At 44.3% G+C, this 27,007-nt stretch overlaps 1 protein-coding gene across 1 annotated transcript in view; it reads left to right on the forward strand.

Moving 5' to 3' along the window:
* The window catches only part of LOC144686400 (partitioning defective 3 homolog B-like), an 877,073-nt gene that overhangs the window by 444,671 nt on the left and 405,395 nt on the right, over positions 1 to 27,007 (forward strand). The window contains exons 11-12 of the mRNA XM_078551550.1: positions 19,176 to 19,361; positions 25,672 to 25,842. Of these exons, the coding sequence (XP_078407676.1) occupies positions 19,176 to 19,361; positions 25,672 to 25,842 (357 nt within the window). The remainder of the gene's footprint in view (positions 1 to 19,175; positions 19,362 to 25,671; positions 25,843 to 27,007) is intronic.

Below are 27,007 nucleotides of genomic sequence, written 5' to 3' on the forward strand. Positions count from 1 at the left end.
ACTGTGTGGTAATTAATGCTCTCTTTGGAAAAAGACAGATGAATTGGTTCAGGGCATGATTGAGGGTTATAAAGGGCATTACAGACAGAGATAATTGAATGCTGTGTGAAACATGATAGTTCCTAAATTGCTGGAAGTACTAAAATGTGATATCAGGGAAGACAATTCATCAAGGACAGATAATGTAAGGTTGGACTGGCGTTGTGGAATTTTGCTCAATGAACATTTTGGAAGGTAGAGAGAGACTGTGAGGGACTTTTCCTCAGGGTCCTTCACTGTCGCTGGGTCAAAATCCTGGAACTCCCTTCCTAACAACACTGGGGGTGTACCTACACCACATGGGCTGCAGCGGCTCAAGAAGACAGCTCACCACCACCTTCTCAAGGGCAACTAGGGCTAGGTGATAAATGCTGGCCCAGCCAGCGAAGCCCAGATCCCGTAAAATGAATTTAAAAAAAAAGATTGAACAGGTTTTTGGAACCCACGATTGAAAACCAGAAATACATGTATTGACATGATGCCTTTCACAACCTCAGGGCATCTCAAAGCACTTCACGGTCGCTGAAGTACATTTTGAAAATCAAAGGAGCATAGAATGTCAGAGCACCCAAGGAGGCAATTCTACCTCTTTAGCAGAGCAATCCAATTTGTCCCACTGCCTTACCCTTTTCCTATATCATTCTTTTTCCTTTCAGGTATTTACCCAACTTTCTTTTGGAAGTTGCTATTGAACAGGCTTCCTTCATGGATTCAGGCAGTGCATGCCAGATTGGATCAACTTGCTGCATCACAAATGTTTTTCTTATGTTTGTTACTTTTGGTTCTTTTGCCAACCACCTTAGATATGTGTCCCCATCTCACTAACCCTTCTGCCACTGTAAACAACTTCTTACTTACACCATCAAAGCTATTCATGATTTTGAAGACCAGGAAAGGTTGTGGATTCAAGTCCCACTCCAGGGACACCACAAAATCTAGGCTGATACTCCAGTGCAGTAGGAAGGCTGTGTTGCACTGTCAGATTTCCATCTTTTGGATAAGATGTTGAACCAAGATCTCGTCTACCATCACAGGCGGGCATAAAAGATCCCACAACATCGATTTGGAAGAAGGGCAGGGAAGATCTCCAGTGCCCTGGCCAACCCATATCCCTCAGTTAACAACTTTAAAAAAAAATGCCAGATAATCTGACATTATCACTTTGTTGTTTTTTGGGCCCTCACTGCTGGGTTTCCTACATTATAGCAATGGCTACAATTCAAAAATTCTTAATTGCCTGTGAAGCACTTTGGGAATCGTAAAGCTATGAAGGACATGATTACAAATACAAGTATTTTAAAATACTTTGAAATGAAAATAATATTAATCATTTTGCAGTTTAGATACACATCTCCTGTGTTGTGTGCAATGTTTCCTTCCATTGGGTGTATGTGCAATGCCCTGTTCATGCTGCACACTCACATTGGAAAGTGACCTTTGACTTGATGAAACTGTCTTGTTTACTCAATAGCCAACAGGTCCATGAAGAAAAAATAGTGGTAGTGGAAACAATCCTTCCTGTTTCCTGTCTGGCTGCACTTCATGTATATTCAACAGGGCCTGGATGTTTTAGATAGGGAGCTGAAAAAAAAGCTGGAGGGAATTCTTTGCATGTGCTGACACATGAATAGATGTTTTCCAAAAGTTTCTTTGAACTGCACCTGTAGGAGCTGAACCCTAGGCTCCTAAAATCCTATGGAAGTTGCTGGAGTTGTGGCCTATGGGGATGCAGGCTGATTCACAGTCAGCAATTGGTGCATGCAGCCAGGAAATGCCTAGTCAGGAAGTGCTGGTGCTAGGACTCCTGACTGCACAGGATTCTGATCAAACAAAGCCATTAAATGTTTGTTTCTCGCAATGCACACTCCTCTACATTGGGGATTAGACAACAGTTTTACCGTTCTGCCTGTATGTGTGAGCCTGAGCTACCTGTGGCTTGCCACTTCTAAGCCCCACTCCCATTACTAACCTGAGTTCTCTTGTCATTGCCTGGGTACAATGTACCGTTGATGCTCTGAAACAACATCTCATCTTTCTTCTGGGCATGTTGCAACCTTCTGGCCAGTGCCAGTAACTTCAGACTTTAGTAGTTTAATCATTTTCAATTTCATACCTGCTCCTCAGGGCTTCCATGTTTTTGATCTCCCCAATTTGCCTTAGAGTCTCGCTCCCATAATTATTCCTCTTTGTCAAAGTACTGAAACACCTCTTAACAAAGTCACAAATGACAGCCTACGTGATTACAACAAAGATAGACTTTCCTTGCCGGTCCTTCTTGACCTGCCTGCAATTTTTAACATGTTTGACCAAATCATCCTCCTCCAAAGCCTCTTCACTGTTGTCCAGCTAGGTGGGATTGCCCTCACCTGGTTTCATTCTTATCAATCTAATTGTAGCCAGAGAATCACTTGCAGTGGTTTGTCTTCCTGCTCCTGCACTGTTACCTCTGATCTTGTTTCCTTCCTATTTCTCAGCTACTTGCTGCCCCTTGGTGACGTCATCAAAAGGCACAGCACCAGTTTTCACATGTACGCTGATGACACTCAGTTCTTCCTCACGACCCCTTGTTTGACTCCTACTCTGCTGCTAAATGATAAGACTGCAGAAATGTCCTCCAATTAAATATTTGGAAGACTGAAGCCATTGTTTTTGGCCCCCACTCCAGACTGCATTCCCTAACTACTGACTTCATATCACTCCCTGGCAAGAATCTGAGATTAAGCCAGTCTGTTCGCAACCTTGGTGTCACATCTAACCCCAAGATGAGCTTCTGACCTCATAATTGTGCCATCACTAAGACCACCCATTTCCACCTCAGGAACATTGCCCAACTTTGCCCTTGTCCGAGGTCACCTATTGCTGAAACACTCATTCATGCCTCTGTTACCTCTAGACTTGACTATTCCAACACACTCCTGGCTGGTCTCCCACATTCTACCCTCCATAAACTTGAGGTCATCCAAAACTCTGCTGCCCATGTCTTAACTCGCACCAAGTCCCAATCCCCTGTCACCATTATGTTCACTGATCTATAATGATTCCCAGTCAAGCAGGGTCTTGATTTTAAATATCTCAAAATCCCTCCATGGCCTCGCCCCTCCCCATTTTTGTAATCTCTTCCAGATCCACAATTCTCCGAGATAGCTGCACGCCTCAAATGCTTGCCTCTTGAGAATCCCTGATTTCAATCACTGCACCATTGGTGGCCGTGCCTTCGAGGCCCCAAACTCTGGAACTCTCTCCCTACACCTCTCTGCCTCTCTACCTTGCTTCTCTCTTTTAAGACACTCGTTAAAACCTACCTCTTTGACCAACCTTTTGGTCATCTGTTCTAATATCTCCTTATGTGGCTTGGTTCATCCTTTGTTTTATAATGCTCCTATGAAGGGATTTGTTTCATTATATGAAAGGTGCTATATAAATGTAATTTGCTGTTGCTTGTTTCTTTAATGCCCTACTACTTCTATTTACATGTATCTACATATCCCTTTCTCCAGACTAACCTCCTGCGTGTTTCCATCATTTTCAGTTTTAGTTTCATATTTCCAGCATCTGCAATATTTTGCGAAAAGGGAATACTCTTGTAAATTCAGTAAGCAAATGGGAGTATGTTAACCCCAGTAGTATTATCTTGCTTTGGCTCCTGTTTGCCACTTTGGACTAAGTAATGAAATCATTTTTCAGGTCAGATTTAACTAATTTAATTCAATATTGTTTGCATAACTGGACATATGTTGAGAAAATGGATTGCTAAATTATCCCAAAGGAATGCAGGCCAGACAGTAGGGGTGTGATGTCAAGGATAGATAAGCAAATTCTGTCTTCAGGGTACTGGATGCAAATGTGCTAAAATTGTAATAGCAGACATCTTCGGCGGATATGGCCTTCTCACTTTTCAATTCTTATTCCCATGCTTTGAATCTGGATTTGGAAGGGATTTAATTTTCACAACACAGTAGTAGGTGTGTGAGATAGGCTCCAACTTAAAGTAGTTAGTGCTGGGTTGCTTAACACCTTTTTCAAAAAAAAGGATCTAGATGAGCATCTAGGTGTAAAGAGAAATTGAAGATCATAAATACATTGATTGAACTCAGTGTGGAATAAGGTTTTTTTTTATTGTGTCCACAGACAGTCTATACATGGCCCAGCCAGAATTGGACACATTTTTGCGCCTTGTTGTTGAATTCGGCAAGATCTGCAACAGTGCAGGGTTCCTCTAGCGATAGACATTGCAGGAGATGTTGCATAGTCTGTGGCTCAGTTCTACATGCACAAGTTGTCGGGCTGGTTGTATATCCCCATTTGCTTAGTGACACCTTTGAACGACCTACACCAGTCCTAAGTCTGTTAAGGCACTTCCAGGTTGCCCAGTTGCAATTAGCTCCTGGGGGAAGCCTTTCATCCGGTAGAATTTCCATCACTGGGGGTTGTTCGAGACTGGCGAGCCGGTCTTTCCACAAGGCAATGCGGGCTTCAGATGAGGTTGATTGTAATGGAACAACACTGTTCATGAAGCTCTTCCTTGACTTTAGGCGGCTGGGTGTAGATGTATGACCATGTAGAGGGTGCCTCTCATCTGATGTTTGACGGAGTTGCTCTTTCTTGCTGGCTGCCGTTCTTCTTATATCAGGGGGAGCGATACCTGCCAGGATATATAGGCTGTTGGTGTTTGTTGGTTTTAAACAACCTGTGATAAGTCGGCAGCTTGCATTCAGAATGGCATCCATCTTCTTAGCATGAGTAGATCTTTCCCATGCAGGGCAGGCATTTTCGGCAGTGGAATAGCAAAGAGCAAGTGCACTGGTTCACAATGTTTTCAAGCTTGCTCCCCATTTTGTGTTAGTGAGCTTATTCAGGATGTTGTTTCGTGCGCTCACTTTTGCCTTTGTCTTTTCGATGTGGTTCTTGAAGGTGAGGCATCTGTCAAGGGTGACTCCTAAGTAGATAGGGTGCTTGCAATGCGTCAGTGTTGCTCCACACCAGGTTACTTTAAGCTGGCATTTGGCTTCATGGTTTCTGAGGTGGAATGCACAAACTTGTGTCTTTGATGGGTTTGCGCGAAGGTGGTTTTCTTCATAGTAGGATGTTAGTCCCTCGAAGGCCTCAGAAAGCGTTTTCTCCACGGTGTTAAAATCAGTGCTTTGGGCAGTGACACATAAGTCATCGGCATATATAAAACAGCGTGTGACACCGTCTATAGGTTGGTCATTCGTGTAGATATTGTACAGCAGCGGTGCAAGCACGCTTCCCTGAGGAATAAGGTGAAAGGAAACATTCGCATTTATATAGCGGGTTGGATTTTTAAATTAGTTGGGTCCCGATCACAGGCAGGCGGGTGCACAATTTTGTGCCGCCACGATGCCGAGCCTGAGACATTTTCAATGACAGTGGCTCAGGGTTGGATTGGATGCCCGCTGCTTCCTGGCAAGCAGCCAATTAAGGATAATTATTTTCAATTAGTGGGCCTGTTCAGGCCTCATTCCCGTGCTGGCTGGGATTCTCAGTCAGCATTTGCAAGTGGCCTACATTGGCACGGATAATGTGGCAGGTTGAGGGTGGGAGATGAGGGGAGTTTGGCCAGGGGGTGGGGTTGCGGGGGGAACCGGGGGTGATGGATCACACTAGGGACTCCCCCTGCCCCGACTACCCATAACGGCTGTTGGACCACAGTTGCGGCTGCTGGCTGTCCCTGGTGGGGTTCCCCCTCCAGGAACACGGCCAAGCCGCTGTGGCCGTTTTGCATGGTGAGGACAATTTACCTTGCCCTTGTCCCTCACATTCTTCATTTTCAGATCGCCAATTCCCACCTTGACCGGGGTGGGGCTGCAGATCACTGAGTGCTGAAGGGCCCCCCCAGTGGCTCTACAGTGTCGGGAGCCTGCCTGCCATCCCTGATTGGAGGGTAAGCCTGCTCCCTGGCCTTTCATTGGCTGCGGCCTCCACAATCCCTGTGGGCATGCCTAAAGCATGCTGTGCCGGTTTGGGACCTGCAGGTGGCCCACATTTCTAGTTCCAAATCCCTGATTGAAAGCCCAGCCCAGCATCTTCCGTGAACTCAGAATGTTGCAAATGCTTCACAGCATTTTTGAATTGCATTCACTGTTGTCATGTACGAAATGTGGCCTTCAGTTTGCATACAACAAGCTCCCACAGACAACAATTTGAAAATGACTGGATATTTTAGTGATGTTGATTAAAGGATAAATATTGGCCAGCACACCGGGGAGAACTCCCCTGCTCTTCTTCAAGATAGTGCCGGAGGATCTTTTACATCTACCTGAAGAAACTGACAGGGCCTCGATGTAATGGCTCACCCAAAAGATGGCACCTCCGACTTTGCCGCACTCCCTCAGCACTGCAGCGGAGTATCGGCTCAGATTTTTCCTTTTTTTTAAAATTCAGGGCAACTTTAATTTAAATTAATTTCCAATCAAAAATCTTTCCCTTTCCTGTAATGTTTTTCTCAAACACGTTGGCATGATTTTGGTTGATTTGCATCACCAATTTTTTTTAAAGCTAATAAGCTAAGTATTCAAACAAAATTTGGGGAAAAAAATTGTTTTAATGCCCTTATGATTTTTCTCCTGGGTTGCTTGCAGTGATTCCTGGAGACTCCAGGACGATCCTGCTTATCTTAAAATTACCCCCATAGTGCCAGGAATGATGAGCAGAAGCCAATGGCCACCATGCAGTGCAGTATATTAACTGAGATTAATAGCCATAGGAAATCAAATCCTTAAAATGGGCATGTTTTCACATGGCTTAGTTTCGATTTACACCAGCACACCCAAAAGTGGAATTATGCAATACAGTACGATGGGAATTTATGAAAGCAGGACATTGCTTGGCTGGGAGCCAGTGTTGGTCAGCGAGCACAGGGGTGATAAGGCAAGGGAATTGGTGCAAGTTAAGGCAGCAGAGTTTTGGATGACTTCAAATTTTATGAAGGGTAGAATGTGGGAGACCAGCCAAGAGTGCATTGGAGTGGTCAAGTCGAGAGGTAGCAATGACATGAATGAGTGTTTCAGCAGCAAATGAGTTGGGATGGTTTTAGTGATGGCACAAAGGAGTACTGATCCAAAACTAAAACTTCCTCAGGTTGATTTCTCAAGTCTATAATCTCATGTTAACTTATAAACTGCTTGAAGTTAACTGTTGCAGTTTAGGATTTTAGCTGAAACTGTTGATCAGGTTACTGCTTTGTATTCTTTTCCCAAGCGTCCTCCTGATTCTCTGTGTAACAGGAAAGCTGCATTCACCTTCTGTGCTAAGGGGTGTGAAGAAGGTTTATATTGTGGCTCCTTCTACAGTGCTTAGCGTTCCACTCCATAGTTCAGAAGAAAAAGCCTCCCCAAATGGATTGTTTGCAGACCAAATGCGGCTGTTCTTAACGGCTCTGAGGGAAACTGTTATCCCCTTGTGGTAATGAGGCAGTGGGTCTCTGATCCTGAAAGAATTTCACAGTGTGCAAAGACATTAAGTCATAGCCGAGCCGTTTGAAGTTGAGACATTGAAGAGACGAAAATAGCCATTGAAAAGTTGCCAAAGGGTTGGCCCTGCTGTGCGAGCAAGGGTGAGAGATGACCCTTGAACTCTAACTCCACCCCAATGACTAGAAGACAACAGAGGCTATGGCATGCTTCCAGTAGTGGAGTATAACCCTTATGTGGGGTGCCAAAAGAAATGGAAGCGGAATATAATTGACTGATTTCCTTTGCTGAATACCTGATCTTCAGGATACCGCCTCCAATTCCTGGCTGGAAATAGGACTCTGGGGACCCTGGTTTCTTATCGGCCTGCAACAGCCAGACAGGGCCAGGCGGCTCACTTGAGATATTTTGACAGAGATGCAGTCAAGGGCAATGTGCAGGTACCAAAAGGTCCCGACGTATTACACAAACGCAGCTTCCTGCCCTGCTCCCCAAGGAGACTGACGGCATTTTTTTTCAAAAAAAATTCTTTTAATGCCGGATACCTTTCAACTGGTTCAGACAACTGTGAATGACAAAAACAATCTGTTCATCAACATCATCCGTCTCAGATCCTTGTAAATCCTTGTACAAAAAACAGTGCAGAGCAAATCCAAAGTAAACAAATCCATTTAAATTGACGTGCAAAGTCTAAACAATTTTAACAAATTCTGTCTCGTCTGTGTCTTAAAAAGGGACAACTTTATATGGATATCAGTATTACATCATGCGGCCTGATGTTTTTTATTACCCTGTCGTTTCAAGGAAAAATCAAGCATGTCTGTAAAATAAAAGCTGTCACATTTTAAAAAGCATTTATTATGAAAATAAATCAAGTGCTTAAAGGGCGGTGAGGCATTTTAGTGCAGTGGTGTGATTTAGTTTTGAGAGGTAGGGTGGAATTATAGGAGCCCCCCCACAACACCCCCTTCCTCCCAGGAGCAGGCTGGCAGGTGGGGGAGTGGGGCGGGGGGGGAGGGATAAAATCGGGTGGCTCGATGTGGCACCATGCTGTTGCCTACCTGTGCTGATGGTAGTTTACCAGTGGCAGGGGAGGCCGTCACCACTCACCTCTTAATCACCATCCATGGCCCCTCGTTTGAAGTTGAGACATTGAAGAGATGAAAATAGCCATTGAAAAGTTGCCAAAGGGTTGGCCCCTGCTGTGCACCCGTTATCGGTGGTGCCGCTGGGACTAGCGAACTGCTGGATATTTGATTGACGAGCAGCTCTCGAAGGCAGGGCTACCTCTTAGGTGGGAGACAAGTCCCACCCTGAGCCCATGAACGTCCTGACAGCCATTAATTCGGCCTGAGGTGACCTGGTCAAGCAGAGGCAGGCTCATCCCAGCTTTTAATCCTGGGGACAGTGCCACCGCCTCCATGTAAAATTCCCCAAGTGGGATCATTTCCTGCGAGTGCTCATGAATTGAGTTCACGTTTTCTTCTTGCAGGTCACATTTTTCTTTTTGATGGTGCATTTCATGAGCTTGGAGAATACCCGAAAGAATGAAATAGCTTCCATTTATGTAGCGACTTTAACAATCTCAGGACGCCCCAAAGCACTTTACTTCTAATAAAGTACTTTTGAAGTGTAGTCTCTCTTACAATGTCGGAAACACAGCAACCAATTTGCACACAATAAGATTGCGCAAACAGCGATGGAGAAGACTTGTTTCGCTGCTGTTGGCTGAGAGGCAAATATTGATCAGAATTCCCTTGCTGTTCTTTGAAAAGTGCCTTGGGATCTTGTACATCCAGCTGAGAGAGCAGATGTGGTCTGACTTTAACACCTCATCTGAAAGATGGCACTTTAGGTAGTGCAGCACTCCCTCACTACTGCCCTGGAGTGTCAGCCGAGATTATGTGCTCAAGTCTTTGGGGTGAGGCTTGAAACTTCACATGGAGAGGTGTGTGTGCTACCCACTGAGCCATGGCTGGCATCAACAGCTGGCAAGATAATTACGTACAACTTCTGCCATTGCCTCTGTTTTGCCATCACCGCCTCGCCCACCATGTCCCTTCTCTGAGTCTGGCTGAAGCGTTGCATTAGTCGATGTTTAGGAGCAGACTGCATCCCTCTCTTAACCTGTTGGTTTTTGATTAATGTGTTATACACAAAGGAGTCTAACCTCTAAATATCTACTCCTACGCTGAGGAACCATTAAAGATGAGTTTTAAACAAACCACTTGAGGTTTTATTTCTGTTTATCTAAATAGCTGATGCATTGTCAATAAATATTCTTTACCCAATGTGAGTCATGTTTAAAATTTTCAGTTACGAGCTTGGTGAGGCAAGAATCTGACACTTTCAACAGCTGAGGAAAAAAATGTTTGACTGTTTCCTGGTGGTTTACAGCACGTTAACGTTAGTTGTTATCTCAAAAGCACAAATGACAGTGTGCTGGTTCTATTTTATATGGAACATTGAAGCCTGGCTTTGATAGGAAGGTTTATAGAGCCATAGCTGCTAATGATGCATGTGATCAGCAAAAGTAAGAGGACAAAACGTTTGTTGCTTCGTATGTCCTCTTGTAAATGCAGCCTTAAGCAAAGGAGGCTGTATTTTGTTTAATTTGAATGTGAACTTGTGATATTCAGTCGGTCAGTTGTCAGGGAAAAAAGACTTTTAAGTATATTGGACTAAGTGGATCACATTCTTGCTTCAAATAAAAACTTTTCAGCATCCTGTTCAAATTTCCCTTTTTAACAAGCTGTCTTCCAAAATCCACAATATTCTTGTCACTGACTCAGCGGTGGTACTATTTGTTAGAATTTCCGGGCAATTTGTGAGACCAGTGGAGAACAAGTAGGGGATGTTGGATGAAAATCTAATTTCGTTTTAACAGTTATATGGTCTGCCAAACAGGATGCAACAATTTTTTTTTATTAAACTTCACAATAAATAATAAAATCTTACAGACACATGAGTGAGCAGAATTCCCTAATTGGGCATTAATTGAGGTCACATCAAGTGGCTAAACCCTTCATGCTTTCAGTCACTTGACCAGTGGCTCCATGAGGCAGTGCTTTGGCGCTCTGTGATGTAAGGCACAAGAGCAGTTGGAATTCCCCTTTATCTGGCCAGTTGTTGACTTGCCTGAACCATCATGTAAAATGTGGAATGGAGGCTCACACTTAAATTTCAGTTTCATGGTTCCCCATGATAAAGCACTGTAAGGCTTGCAGTCTTCATTATTGTACTAATGTCGTAGTGATGTGGTTAACCCTGAGGCCTGAATCATTCTTTTGTTTAAGTGAGTAGGTGCCATGTTTTCTGTTTTTCTCTCTCTCTCAACGGTAACTGTATCAACTTGTATTTAACGCAAGGCGTTTCATGGGAGTGTTATAAAACAAAGGTTGCATTTGCTGCCAATGCCGTATATGCACAGTTGTATGCTGGTGACAGGCCCGGGTTAACTGCTGCCATATTTATTGGGGCCAATGCGCAGCAGGGTGCGTTCGATGTCATCACTGGCAGCAGGAGGAGAGAATGTTGTGAATTTCTACCCTGGACTGACAGTGACGTAGTTTGGAAATTATATTGCCTCGTCTAACACTCGCACAAACCTACAATCCACTTGCATTACTGGGATAGTGAGACAGAGTTTAGAAACACTCACCAACATGACTGCAGTAAAATATCCTACAAGGAAAAGATTTTAGTTTCCCGCCTGCAAGTCCTTCCCTCCCTTTTCTGCCACTCTGAGCTCCAGGCTGCAGGCTCCAGCTGTGACGTCTTTGGATTTCTATCGGCGGCCATACTGTGTTAGCAGGAGACCCAGTGGAAAAAAAATGGCACTGAGCCACATGAGATAAAATCAGCGCAAAGAAGCAAAAGGTTCGGCCAAAAGAAAAGCAGGGCAACATCAGAAGATAAGAGAACTAAGTGCACTTTACAAACTTTAAAATGGTTACAGTAAAAGTTCCAAATGACCTGACCTTTTGTTTAGAAACTGCACTGCAACATGGGAAGCCTCACTATAATCTATCCAAGAATGTGTTTGTCATTGGTACAAACATGTAAGCTTTCTTTAGTATTGTTAACTTGGCCATTGGATATATCTATTGAGAACGATGAACTGTGGAGTTATGTCGATAAGCAGAATGAATCATGTTCTGTTGCTCTATATGCTGTGTTGCTGAACTACAGAAGGAGCAACCTGCAGCAATGCAGTAAATTTGGATAATTTCATGTGGTCTCCTTGACTTCAGACTCCATGGAACAAATCTAACCTGTGAAATACGTCCAACCTGAACGATAACCCCCGATCCTTCTCTCTCCAGAAATGCATGCAATTAGCTTCTGAACCAATCTACAATGTTTGCTTCAATCATCTCCCGATAACTTATTCCTCATGATCTTCTATACAAAGAAGAAAAACATCATTTCCTTATCAATTCTTAACTTCCTAATTTGTAACTGGTGACCTTAGTAATACAGGAAACAACTACCCTGATCAACTCCTTGTCACTTCCTTTCATAATCTGAGAATGTTGAATAGGTCAGCTTGAAGTATTTTTCACAGCAGACCTGACTCAACTTCCTAGCATAAGATTCCTGGTAACCATTAATCATCCTGGATGCTCCACTCCCATGTGTCTGAATCAAAGGCAATATAATCTTGCTTCCATGTAGCATTTCTCCCTCTTTAGTAGGCTGGCTAGTGAGAGGTGCATAAATGATGTTTAGCCTGGACACTCAAGCAGTTTGATGCTTGGCCCATAAACTTGCTCTGCTGCCTCATAGAAGTAAACGGTTCTCACTTTGTACTTGCCCTGAAGGTGGGATATGACTTGAATCTTCTGTTTTCTCTAACCATGTTTACCCAGTAGTCAATAACAACAGCTTGCATGTATAGAACACCATAAAATAACCAAACGTCCCAAGGCACATCACAGTAACGTTATCAGACAAAATTTGATGCCGAGCTACATAAGGAGACAATAGGACTAATGATGAAAAGCTTAGGCAACAAGGTGGGCCTTAAAGAGTGGCATAAAGGGAGAAGAGATAGAAATCCAGAGAGGCTTAGGGAGGGTATTTCAATCCATAGGGCCTACGCAGTTGAAAGCTTGGCCACCATTGGTGAATGTGTAAAAGGCCAGAATAAAAGGATGGCAGATATCTGAGATTCATCCACTAGGCAGTGCAATTTGGAAAGGCTGTGCATTGTTGTACAGTCTGAAGGTTTGACTGAGGTTGGTGATGTACATTATCTCTCCCGCATCTCCCATTATCAGTCAATGCCATTTCAATTGAGCCTTATGGATTATGAGAGAGTGACTGTATTTTGTGACCAACTTCTGATTTTTAACACTCCGTTGGGTGAAATGCCTCTCCACTGCTCATTGCTCCCTAGGTACGCCTTAATTAGTATCTAGTATAGGCAGAGGTGAGATGATACAGTTGGTTAGAACATTGTGCTCTCACCTCTGTGACCTGATTTTCAATGCCATAACACTAATTGGGTCGAGTTCTCCACTCTCTTCTGGCTCTAAGCGTTCCATATGAAATAGGTTTGATTCTGATTAAAATCTAGGTCACAGAGGTGAAAGCACAATATTCAAACCAACGGTATTACCTGTCATATGAGAACCACCGAGAATGCAGCACACCCTCAGTGAATGAAGGGTAAACCCAGGTTGTGCACGCAAATCCTTGAGAGGTCCTTGAAGCTGGGAATTCTATATTGGATTTATTGGTCTAAGTGTTACAGCAGACTAAAGGGCAGGACGTTTTCTTTAAGGTTGCATGAAGTGACAACACAAGTCACATTCAGAGTAACGATGACTGGGTAAGTCCCCTGTTAATCGGAAGATCCCACTGCTGTAAATGATGTAAGGATTGACGTTATGCACACAATATATACCATTTTCCACTCACTTTGCTGGAGAAGCACTTGTCCTTTGAATGGGAAACATTGCAATGATTCAGCTTGTGAAATAAAAACAAAGCGCTCTTAAAAACTCAGCAGGTTTGGCAGCATCAGAGTTAACATTTCATGTCCAATATGAATCTTCTTCAGAACCCTTAGAGCCAAAAAAAAGCCAGTTCCGAAGAAGAGTCGTATTGGACCTCTAATGTTAGCTCTGTTTCTTTCTCTACAGGTGCTGCCTGACCTGCTGAGTTTTTCCAGCACTTTGTTTTATTACAGATCACCAGCATCCACAGTATTTTGCTTTTATTCAGCTTGTGAGTACTGTTTATGGTATTTTGCAAAGATTTTCTTTATGCGGTGAACACACCACTGCCTGCAAGTTGCCCTCCAACTCGCACACCATTCTGACTTGGAAATATATCGCCATTCTTTCACCTTCACTTGATCAAAATCCTAGAACTCTCTAATGGCACTGAGGGTGTACCTTCATTACACAGACTGCAAAGCTTCATGAAGGCGGCTTACCATCACCTTCTCAAGGGCAATTAGAGATATGCAGTAAATGCTGGCCTAAAATTATGTTTAAATAGATATTGTATGCTGAGTAAATTTGTGTAGATCCTGTTGTATGTCCCGCCCCACTCCACCTCTAACGTTTTAGCTTTGATTTTAAATTTCGTTGTTTTCAAATTCCTCCAAGGCCTTACCCCTCCCTATCTCTGTAACCTCCCCTAGCTCCACAACCTTCGAAGATACCTGCTCTCTTCCCATTCTGGCCTCTTCTGCGCCTCTTATTTCAATCACTGCACAAGTGGTAGCAGTGACTTCGGCTGTCTAGGCCCTGAACTCTAGAATTCTTTCTCTAAACCTCTCTCCCTGTCCCTCTCTCCTCTTGTAAGGCATTCCTTAAAACCTACCTCTTTAACAAAGCTTTTGGTCATCTGCCCTAATATCTCCTTATGTGGCTCGATGTCAAATGCCCCAGGAAGCGCCTTGGCATATTTAACTTGTTCAAAGGTGTTATATAAATAGAAGGTGATGTTGTTGTTTGTTGTTGATACAGTGGTGTCGATGTTCACCCATTTTTAACAATCCTACTATCCTGGTGGTCACCCTGAGGATGCCCCTCTCCAATGCTGAACGTTCAGTGCTCAGCAAAGGACTTAGTTTCATACCCTTACGCCCTCATCTCAATGAATTTCGGGCTCGGCATGATGCTGAACTCTTCTTCCGCCGTCTTCGTCTCCGTGCTCACTTCTTTGGGCAGGAGTCCTCTCCCCGTTCAACGGATCCTTTTACCCACCTCCAATATTCTCCCTCCACCTGGACCCCTTCCTCTGGATTCTTACCTTCTCTTGATCTTTTCATTGAGAACTGTCGGCGTGACATTAGCCGTCTCAATTTCTCTGCTCCTCTCACCCATTCTAGTCTGTCTCTCTCTGAACTTACTGCACTCCGTTCTCTCAGGTCCAACCCCAACATTGTCATCAAACCCGCTGACAAGGGTGGTGCTGTTGTTGTCTGGCGCACTGACCTCTACCTCGCGGAGGCTGAGCGTCAACTCGCAGACACTTCCTCCTACCTCTCCCTGGACCATGACCCCACCACAGAACATCAAGCCATTGTTTCCAGGACTGTCACTGACCTCATCTCCTCTGGAGATCTTCCTCCCACAGCTTCCAACCTGATAGTCGCCCAACCTCGGACGGCCCGCTTCTACCTCCTACCCAAAATCCACAAACAGAACTGTCCTGGCAGACCGATCGTGTCAGCCTGTTCCTGCCCCATGGAACTCATTTCTCGTTATCTTGACTCCCTTCTCTCTCCCCTTGTCCAGTCCCTTCCCACCTACATCCGTGATTCCTCTGACACCTTACGTCACATCAACAATTTCCAGTTCCCTGGCCCCAACCGCTTCCTCTTCACCATGGATGTCCAATCCCTCTACACCTCCATCCCCAACCAGGATGGTCTGAGGGCCCTTAGCTTCTTCCTTGAATAGAGGCCCGAACAATCCCCATCCACCACTACTCTCCTCCGTCTGGCTGAACTTGTTCTCACACTGAACAATTTCTCCTTTAACTCCTCTCACTTCCTCCAGATAAAAGGTGTGGCTATGGGTACCCGCATGGGCCCCAGCTATGCCTGTCTCTTTATGGGGTATGTGGAACATTCCTTGTTCCTGTCCTACTCCGGCCCCCTCCCACAACTCTTTCTTCGGTACATCGATGATTACTTCGGTGCTGCTTCATGCTCTCGTCGGGACCTGGAAAAATTTATTAATTTTGCTTCCAATCTCCACCCCTCCATCATTTTCACATGGTCCATCTCTGACACTTCTCTTCCCTTCCTTGACCTCTCTGTCTCAATTTCTGATGATAGACTGTCCACCAATATCCATTACAAGCCTACCGACTCCCACAGCTACCTCGACTACAGCTCCTCACACCCCGCTTCCTGTATGGACTCCATCCCATTCTCTCAGTTCCTTCGCCTCCGTCGCATCTGTTCTGATGACGCTACCTTCAAAAACAGCTCCTCTGACATGTCCTCCTTCTTCCTTAACCGAGGTTTTCCACCCACGGTCGTTGACAGGGCCCTCAACCGTGTCCGGCCCATCTCCCGCGCATCCACCCTCACGCCTTCTCCTCCCTCCCAGAAACATGATAGGGTCCCCCTTGTCCTCACTTATCACCCCACCAGCCTCCGCATTCAAAGGATCATCCTCCGCCATTTCCGCCAACTCCAGCATGATGCCACCACCAAACACATCTTCCCTTCACCCCACCCTGGCGTAATTCCGTAGGGATCGTTCCCTCCAGGACACCCTGGTCCACTCCTCCATCACCCCCTACTCCTCAACCCCCACCTATGGCACCTCCCCATGCCCACGCAGAAGATGCAACACCTGCCCCTTCACTTCCTCTCTCCTCACCGTTCAAGGGCCCAAACACTCCTTTCAAGTGAAGCAGCATTTCACTTGCATTTCCCCTAACTTAGTCTACTGCATTTGTTGCTCCCAATGCGGTCTCCTCTACATTGGAGAGACCAAACGCAAACTGGGCGACCGCTTTGCAGAACACCTGCGGTCTGTCCGCAAGAAAGACCCAAACCTCCCTGTCGCTTGCCATTTTAACACTCCACCCTGCTCTCTTGCCCACATGTCTGTCCTTGGCTTGCTGCATTGTTCCAGTGAAGCCCAACTCAAACTGGAGGAACAGCACCTCATCTTCCGACTAGGCACTTTACAGCCTTCCGGGCTGAATATTGAATTCAACAACTTTAGATCTTAAACTCCCCCTCCCCCCATCCCCACCCCGTTTCTTCCCCCTCCCTTTTTTTTCAATAATGTATATAGATTCTTCTTTTCCCACCTATTTCCATTATTTTTAAATCTACAACTAATACCTTGCCAGTCTTTCCACCCCACCCCCACTAGAGCTGTACCTTGAGTGTCCTGCCATCCATTCTTAATTAGCACTTTTCTTAGATAATATCACCACCTTCAACACCTCTTTGATCCTTTTGTCTGTGACACCTTTTGATTATCTGCTCCTATCACTGCTTGCTTGTCCCCACAACCACCCCACCCTCAACTTCTCTCCCCCCGCCCCCCACCCCCCACCTTAAACCAGCTTATATTTCACCCCTCTCCTAACTATACTTCAGTTCTGTTGAAGGGTCATGTTGGACTCGAAACGTCAACTCTTTTCTTCTCCACCGATGCTGCCAGATCTGCTGAGTTTTTCCAGGTAATTCTGTTTTGTTTTGGATTTCCAGCATCCGCAGTAGCTTTTTGTTTTTAACCCTGAGGATGCTGCTGGCTATTGGGGAATTCATTTTTGGTGTTTGTGTAGGTAAACACATTGGCTTGATTCACATTTAAAATCGTAGTTACATGTGAGTTGTGTATTCTTGCAGTAAATGCTGGAATCGGTTCTTAACTCTGTCTTAACTCTTGAATGTTTTTCTCCTTCTAAATGCAGTAATACTGTTTTGCTTAGACCTGTGTTCAACAGTTTGTCTTTGCAATTAGTATCTGTAAATTAAGCTTGGCTCTTCGCCATTTGAGTTCTTTATTTTTGCCCTTGGTGGCTATCATATAAAACCAGCAAAAACCATCGTTAACTCCCAATGAACTCCTCTGCTTGATAAAATCCTTGATAAAATACACTTTCATTTGATTGGGAAACACTAAGGTGGCAGTCTTCATTATTTTACTGGTGATGTAGCTAGTTCTGAGGTGAATAATGAAAATATCTTGGTCAAGCCACTACCAATAAAGGGATGCTAAAAAAATCTGAGATCAAAAGAACTCTGCTGACCAAGATCAGGAAGAGGCGGGGGTGGTGGGGGGCGTTGGAGGGGGTAGTTTCTTGGGCAGGTAATAAGAAATCATGATTTAGAAAGTCTGATGCTAATAGGAAAGATCAATGGTAAAAGAGATCAAGGTTGACAAAGACCAATATTTCTAAAGAACCTCACAAACTGCGTGAATGTACCACCGACGAAGATGATTCACGTTTCCAGATCAAGATTAACATGTAGGTCCATGGTTGCCAAAGCCTTCTTAGTGGCACCTGAAGAGAGAGAGAGATGTAATTAACTTTGACTCCCGAATTATCTTTCTTTCTTTCGTGAGTGGAAACCATGTTTTCTACTAGTCCCTTTCATTTGAAAACAGTGCTGTGATTTGGAAAGTCTTACTATGATCTATCCAGGAGTGTGTTTGACATTTATACGAGCCCTTACGCCACCTTATCTATTGTTGACTTGGCTGGCAGATGTACCTATTGAAAATGAAGAACCGCTGATTTCTCTCAATAGCACAAAAGAACTTAAGAAATAGGAGCAGGAGTAGGCCACACAGCCCATTAAGCCTGCCCCGCCATTCAATACTGTCATGGATGATAGTGCAGTTATTGAATGGTTAGAGGGTATATATCTGTATTTGACCGCAATCAGAATGCCATTTGGACTTGTATAACTGATATCAGTGTCCCTGAGATAAAGGTTGGAAAAGCAGACAGGAGTCCTGTTGTTCATGGCTGTCCATTGAACTGTTTCTTGAAAACTCATGAGGTCAGATCTGTTCATTAATCTCCAGACAATTTTTCCTAACTCTTATGTTCATAGTGCTATTATTCTTGAGTGTCTACTATTCTCTAATGTTGTGGGAATAAAAGCCTGTCACTGTTACCATAATTTAGTATTTTAGGAACTACAAACTTTCAACCTTTGAATCAGGCTTAAGAAAGAAAGACTCTCACAGCTTCAGGACATCCTTAAATGCTTTACAACCAATGAAGTACTTTTGAGATGATGATGTAATATAGGAAGCATGGCAAGGAATTTGTGAACAGCCAGCTCCTACAGACAGCAATGAAATAATGACCAGATCAACTGTTTTAGTCATGTTTGGAGATAAATATTAGCCAGAACACACAGGATAATGCACCTCTTCTTTGAATAGTACTTCAGGATCTTTTAAGCCCACTTGAGAAGGAAGATGTGGCCTCATCGTCTCATCCAAAAGACTGCACCACTGACAGGGCAGCACTTCATCAGTACTGCACTGGAGTGTCAGCCAGGTTTATGTGCACAAGTGGGACTTGAACTCTGAACCTTGGAATGAAAGGGTAGCCAAATCTATGTTCTCAGCACAAGGTTAAAATTCTAAAACCAGCATGCTGGGTGCCCATCCATGAAACCCCTTAAAGTTCTGACAGCCGACTATAGATCTGATATTATTTCTACAATCACCCGATGCATTTATTTTGTTTCAGAAGGGGGAACAGAACTGTAATCTGCCAGGAGATGAGAAAAAGGAGTACCTGACCTTTGAGATCCCGCTCAATGACTCGGGCTCTGCTGGGCTGGGCATCAGCCTTAAAGGGAACAAATCCAAGGACACTGGGGCCGACCTTGGCATATTCATTAAGGCCATTCTTCATGGAGGGGCAGCCTTTAAGGTAACTCAATTGGAAAGAATTGAATTGTGGAGATTCTGGAAATTGTATTAATGTCCTTTTAAGGATCAGAAAGTGTTTGTTGCAGAACTTTCCTCATGACTCTAAGGTTAGGGAGGAAGTCATTAAAGGGTCGAACATACCTGAATGAATGTGAATGACCCAGCTGAAAATTTAAAGTTGTCCTCCTTGCATTCAAATCCCTCCATGTCCTCACCCTTCCCTATCTCTGTGACCTCCTCCAGCCCCAAAACTCTCAGAGCTCTCTGTGCTCTTCCAATTTCAGCCTCTTATGCACTCGCGATTTCCTTTATCCCACCGTTAGCGACAACGTCTTCAGCTGCCGAGGTCTTAAGCTCGGGAGCTCTTCCACCCCCATCAAAACTATCTCCCTCTCTTAAGAGGGCCTTTAAAATCCACCTCTTCCTGACTAATGGCCCTTTACACAGCTCAGTGTCAGATTTTGTCCGATAATACTCCTGTGAAGCACATTGGGATGTTTTAATATGTAAAAGGTGCAATATAGATAAAAGTCGTTGACTGAACTAATGTTTTTTGTCTCGAGCTATGCCTCCTTATGCTCTTGGGGCTCTCACTGGGGGTGTACTTGGCGGGCTTTGGTATACTACTTAACCATGCTGGATATCACAGAAAGGCCAGATATCGTTTTCGTCCAGTGTTCACATGTACTTTCCAGCAAGCAATCCGGACCAATAGCTATGGTGGGGTTTTTCCCCTCTCCTGTTACATGGTCCATCGCAGTGTGGCCAATGATGGCACCCTTTATTTGAGACCTCCGTGGTTAATATGACTCCGTACCACAAATGCGTTAGACTTATTCAATGAGACTAATTCCCAGGCCCGTACAAAAAACACAAAATTCTGGAAACTTTGAGCAGGTTGGGCAACGAGTGTGGAGGAAACAGAGAAGCTAAAAGCATCTGAATTTTTATTTTTCTCTTTTTCATTCCGAAGTCTATACCAAAGTTTCTCTTGATGTTGTCGTTTGACCTCCCTCGGTTTCGCCAGCGCAGTTTTTATGGCTATTCAAGGTGTCACAGTGGCCATCATTGATGCTGACCAAACTAAAGTTGACTGAATGTTATCATTGTCTTAACTAATGTTAGTTAATTAATGTTGTAGTTAGTTAATTTAATTACTAGTTAACTAAATTAACCATATATTTAAAGTTGAATTTTAAAGTTGCTGCTTCATCTGTAGGAATTTGTTTGTAGGTTTTGAAGTGCCCTTTTCCTCCGAGTCCCATTCCCTAGCTAAGGAAATGCCAAGAAACCTACTCCCTGGCCCCTTCCAATGTCGCTGGAAGTTTCTTTTTGTATAATTTTTCTTCCTCCTTTCTCTCGCTCTCGTCAGAGATCAATCATATGGGGCTTGTGCATTGTCGTTGTCAATTGTCCCTCGATTCGAGGATGACATCTACTCAGGGCCACAGGTTTCTGTCATGGATCTTCATGTGACTGAATAGGCCAATTCTTGACCCAGATATCTTTGGGTGTATGGGGCAGTATGTCCCAAGAGGTAGTCAGATCCGGAGTGCAGGATTTGCTTCCATTTCTTCTCTGCCACCACTCTGCCTCATCGTTAAGACAGTGTGACTCAAAGTGTAATGCAGTTTAATGGACAAATTGTTGTCATTCAGAATGATTGGTAGCAAATTCCTCCAAGTCATTAATGTCAATGCTGCTGTGCTTCAAAGAGAGCTTCAGAGTGTCTTTGAAGCATTTTCTTTGTCCTCCGCTGGAACATTGGCCATTTGAGAGTTGAGAGAACGGGACCTGGCAGGGGAGACGGTTTTTGGCCATCTGGACACAGTGTCCAGTCCATCAATGTTGATTTTCCAGGATTCTTTCCTGAATGCTTGGCTTCAAGAAGGACACTAGCTCAAAAGTAGCCCCCCACTGAATCGGAGGATGTGGCAAAGGCACTGCTGATGGAATTTCTCAAGTGCTTTTGTCTGTTGCTGATACACAGTCCAGATCTCAATGCAGTATAGGGGTATGGTGATGACAACTGCTCTGTGCGCTAGGACTTTTGTTGACTTGCGGAGATTTCTGTTGTCAAACACTCGCTGCTGTGGTTTGTAGAAGGCTGAGCTGGCACAGCTGACCTGGTGTTGGATCTCCTTGCCAATAGTAGCCTTTTGAGACAGGTGGCAGTTAAGGTATGGGAAATGCCCAATACATTTCAGAATCTCTCCTTCTACATATATGGGAGGGTGCAGGGGTGGTGGAATATTTGGCTGACCAGATGTGGGTTGATATGAGTTTTACTTTGACAACATTTAAGGACAGGCTGAGATCTTTTTATGCAGAATTGAAGAGAGCGAAAGTTGGCTTGCAAATCTGGTGCAGGGTGTTAAAGTCATTGTTCGTGCATTGAGGGAAGGAGGAATCCGAAGCCAGTCCTGTCCTTAATCCTGGTATATACCCTGGACTACAGAGTAAAGGCAGAGTCCCTTATTTCCCCCCTACACACAGCAGCTGGGGGGGAGAAACAGGGTCAATGTTCCCAGTCAGTACGACTCTTATTCAAATTTTGAAACAGCGCCCAGCTAGGGGTTCGAACCCACGACCCTCAAATTAAGAATCGCATGCTCTACCGGCTGAGCTAGCCGGACATGCCCCCTACACACAGTGTGAACTGGTTTTTATACGCTTGCAATAATTCCCTAATCTTTCCCCAATTGGTGGCAGCTGCTCTTAATTATGAACATAAAGCATGCACTCCATTGCAGCATGATTCTAACATTAACACAGGGCAGGTAATGACACCGCAGTCATCCATTAACTGTAGATCATGTATATCAACGATGGTCAGTTTAGTTTTGGTACGGAGGAGACTGAGGAAAGAGTTTTCCATCTAGACGGTATTTAACATTGACACCAGAGGGCAATTGATCTTTGACGAGACGAATAATAGCCACTTTCAAGTAGATTGCAAATAAAATGGGGGCTATCACACAGCCTTACTTGATCCAGTCTGGATTTTGAAGGCATCTGTTTCAGATCTCCCACTCGAGACAGTTGGAGTCATTTCATCAATTGTGATGAATTTCTTGGACATCCAAATCTTTGGAACACAATCCACAGAACTCTCTCGATTTACTGAGTTAAAAGCTTTGGTTCAGTCAATTAATGCATTGAAGAGTTTTTGGTGTTGGTCTCGCCATTTTTCCTGGATTTGTTTGGCAACAAAGATCAGGTTGGAGGTTCGTATGGAAGACCTAAATTCATACTTTGCCTGTGGGAGGATTTCCTTAGCCACAGGAAGTAGGTGATTCAGGAGAATGCATGTAGAATTTCCCCTGCTACATACAAGAGGGAAATACTGCGATAGCTTCCACAGCGTGATTATCTCCCTCCTTGAAGACCGTTACTATTGTCACATTCCTGAAATGGGGGGAGGGTGGGTGTGGGGAGGAGTTCTTTTCCTTCCAAATCCGTAGGATGTGCATGGAGTCTTCACATGAGCTAAATCCTCCAGCTTTGAGGACCTCAGCTGGAATTCTATCGGGGCCATAAGCTTTATTGTTTTCCATCCATTTGATTACTAGTTGCAGCTCTCCCATCAATGGTGGTTCACTGATGGATTCTACCACAGGACACTGGGGGGGATAGCCTGGAGAGCATCAGCTGCCACTGTGGATTCGTGATTGAGAAGTTGTTGAAAATGTTCTTTTCAGCACTGATGGATGACACTGTCATCCTTAAGAAGAGAAACGCCATCCTGTGAGTGAAGGGGATTTTGTCCATTTGACCTTGGTCTATAGATAGCCCTGGTGGTTTCAAAAAAGCTTCACATGTCATAATGGTCAGCATATTGTTGGATATCTCAGGCTTTCTCTTCCCACCACATCTCCTTTATCTTCTGGATTTGTTTTTGTGCGTCAGCCTTGAGCTGTTGGAATGCTGCCTCCTTGAGTTGTTCTCCCAGGCACTGAAGGCTGCTCATTTTTGCTCAAGGAGGTGACATATTTCAGCATGGTTTCATCGAACTGGTCCTGGTGACGATGATTCTCGAAGCCACTGGTCTGGACACAGTAATTCAGTACAGCTGACTTTATTTGATCCAACTGTTTTGGAATTGAGTTGGATGTGTGAAGATTTTCCAGATTGGTCGTGAGCTGCATTTGAAATTCCTTTCTTCGGTCGGGCTGTTTTAAAGCTGAGTCATTGATCTTCTTCCTCTTAGACTTTTGGGCCTTGTAAAATCTTGTGCTGGGTGGCTGTTCATCACCAATTGAATAAGTCAATGATCTGTCCAGCAGGCATCAGTCCCCTGCATGGATTGAGTGATGCAGACATCACTTAGACCTTTGACCTGAACAATGACATAATCCAGGAGGTGCCAATACTTTGATCTAGGATAGCTCCATGTGGTTTTGCATTTGCCCTTCTGGCAGAAGAAGGTGTCTGTTATAATGAGGCCATGCTGAGCATGCTTTGTCAGCAGGAAGATGCCATTTGCATTGGATTTTCCTACCCTGTTTTTCCCAATGGTTCTACCCCAGGCATTGGAGTCATGGCCAACCCTGGTAAAGTCCTTCAGAAGGATAACCTTTTCTTATTTTGGAATAGTAGTGAGGGCTTCATTAATATCAGAATAGAACTTTCCTTAGCATCTTCATTGGAGTGATGGTTTGGGGCGTAGGCACTGATGAAGGTGGCATGTTGGTTACGACTGATCTATAGGTGAATTGTCAGGAGTCTTTCACTTATACAATTGGGGAGTTCTGTCAGTGCATCCAAGATCCTATTCTGGACAACCCCATGGACAGAAGGGTCCCTGTCAGCCTTTTCTTTCCAGTAGAGGGTGTATCCCCAGCTTGTCCTTTCAGCTGCCCCTCCCAGGAACGTGGGTTTTATGGAGGGCGGCGGTGTCAGTTTGGAATCTTGATAGCTCACGTGATAATATTTCAGTTCTTCTATCTGGATGGTCACTCTCAAGATTACCCATGAGTGCTCCAACATTCCAAGTTGCAAAATTTAAAGTTTTCTTTCTTTTGACCACAAAGATGGTGATCCTGCAGGGCATGGCAGGGGAAAGTGGGACAGCCTATTTTTGGGGCATCTTTTCTAGCCCCCTCCCCATTTAAGGTGAGCAGGGTATCCTGAAGAGGACTGCTCAAATCACAGATGCTGATGCCCAGAGATACCTGAGTTGGGACAGTGACCTTCATGCATCTGGCACCTGTCCCTAGATTCTTGGCTAGGAATTCCCAGGGTGACACAGCCCTGTTTCCCATCACCAATTCTCTATCGGCACAGGACTTAGCAAATGGACCCTGTTAGAAGCCTGTGCGTGACTTTATTTAACATGGGGGCCTTGGGGCACCATCTTGTCCGCACGATCTTGACAGTTTGGTGATCAGATTTCAGTAACATGTCAAACCATGATGATTAGAACTACATTCGTAGCCGGTGAGATGCACGGGCTCCCTTCACCTGCTCTGCCATTCAGGACGTTTTGGACCACACTTTGTTTGGCGCCTCCCCGCAATCCCCCCAGACCTTGCTGCCCTGTGTGTACGAGTGGCCCTACCAGGAGCAAAGAGATTCTAATGGCATTGCTCAAAGGATTGTCTGAGAACACGAGCCCCTCTCCACCATATCAAGGTGGCAATCCATGGAGAAACCTATACATCAACTCCTAAATTATACAATGAAATTATTAATTCTGTGGCATAGAAGTGCAGTCCATGCAAGAACTGCTAATTCAAATTCGTCTAGAAGTTTGGGAGCCGTAGATCTCAACAATTTAATTATGGGTGATACAGAGGAATTTTGAGGGGAGCCCTAGCAAGCTATGAGGCAAGGCTAAAGGCACCAGACAGATGACAAGGAATATTAAAACCTAGCTCTTAGACCAGGCTTTTGGTCACCTGTGACCCCTTCTGAGATACTATGTGCTCATCTGACACTTTGCTGTCCATATCCTGACTCGCACCAAGTCTCGTTCAACCATCCCTGATTTTCATTGCCCACCATTGCTGGCTGCGCTTCATCTGCCTAGGTCCCAAGCTAAGGTATTCCATCCCTAAACCTCTCTGTCTCTCTTTCCTCCTTTAAGGCAGTCCATAAAACCTGTCCCTTTAACTAGGCCTATTATGTATTCCAGTATCTCCTTATGTGGCTTGATGTCAAATTTTGTTTAATAATGCTCCTGCAAAATGTCTTTGGGCTTTGTACTACATTAAAGACGCTACATAAATAAAAGTTATCATTGAATAGAGCTGGAAACTGAGGAACAAAATTAATGTCAGATGGATCTGATTCTTTTCAATATCATGCAGGATGGGCGGCTACGGATGAATGATCAGCTGATTGCAGTGAATGGCGAACACCTACTGGAGAAATCTAACCATGAGGCTTTGGAAACATTACGGCGATCCATGTCAATGGAGGGAAACATCCGAGGAATGATCCAGGTGATGGTGGCCAGGAGGATGGAAAAACACCAAGAGGTAGGCTCTTGACTTGAATATGCACAGCAAGTTAGGAAATGAGTGACCTCAGTGGCTTTCTCTCTCAGGCGGAAGTAGTGTGGTCAAAAAACATTATACTTTCATCTGTTGGTCTTGGGGGAAAATAAAACCCAGAGTGCTGTTTATGCTTTCTTTCAACTGGGTGGTTCTTGAATGAAATTAGTTGAAATAGCCTCAGCCCAGGTTAAATTGGGCATAATTTCATGCAATAGAAAATCCTGTAGTTCCATGTTTGAACTTGCCAGTCAGACTTTCATGTCTGCCACAGTACTGAAACAGCCGTGAATGTCACAAATGATATCTTATTTAACAGTGACCATGCTGCATTATGCCTCCTCATCCTTCTTAAACTCTCAATAGCCTTAGACACAGATAAAAACACTATCTCTTTCCAATGCTTCTCCTTCATTGTCCAGCTGAGTGAAATTGCCCTTGCCTGATTCCTCTAACCTATCCAGTCATAACGAAATAAGTTTTTTAACCGTTTCTCTTCTCCCCACTGCATCGTTACACCTGAAATCCACTAAGGAGCTACTCTTGGCCCCCTCCAAATTCTCATTTACATGCTGCTGCTCGACAATATCACCTGAACACACAACATTGGATTCCATGTGTATGCTGATGACACCCGGCTCGACTTCACCCCCATCACCTTTCTCAACCCCTCCACTGTCTCTGTTGTCAGATTGCTTGTCCGAGATGAACTGGATTTTCCCCAGTTAAATATTGAGAAGTCCTAAGTCATCCTTTTGGTCCCTGCTGTATTGACAGTGTTTCTATGTCTCCGATTCTTTTCCCCTCTATCTCAGGTTGAACCAGACCGTTCACATCCTGTTAATGCTTTGATCACAAAGATGGAGCTCTGTAATTTCACCCTTCTCTACCACTACCTCAGCCCATCTGCTGCTGAAATGCTCATCTATGCTTCTGTCATTTTCAGATTTGACCATTGCAATGTTGTCTAGGCTAGTCTCCCATCTCCAACCCTCCAATAAACTTCATCATATCCAAAATTCTGCTGCCTGTATCCTAACTCATATCAAGTCCCATTCACCTATCAGCCCAATTTAAAATTTTAAAATTCTCATCATAGTATTCAAAATGCTTTACAGCCTTGCCCTCTCTATCTCTATAGCTTCCTGCA

This window comes from Cetorhinus maximus, chromosome 11 (assembly GCF_964194155.1).
Source record: "Cetorhinus maximus chromosome 11, sCetMax3.hap1.1, whole genome shotgun sequence".
Lineage (NCBI taxonomy): Eukaryota > Metazoa > Chordata > Chondrichthyes > Lamniformes > Cetorhinidae > Cetorhinus > Cetorhinus maximus.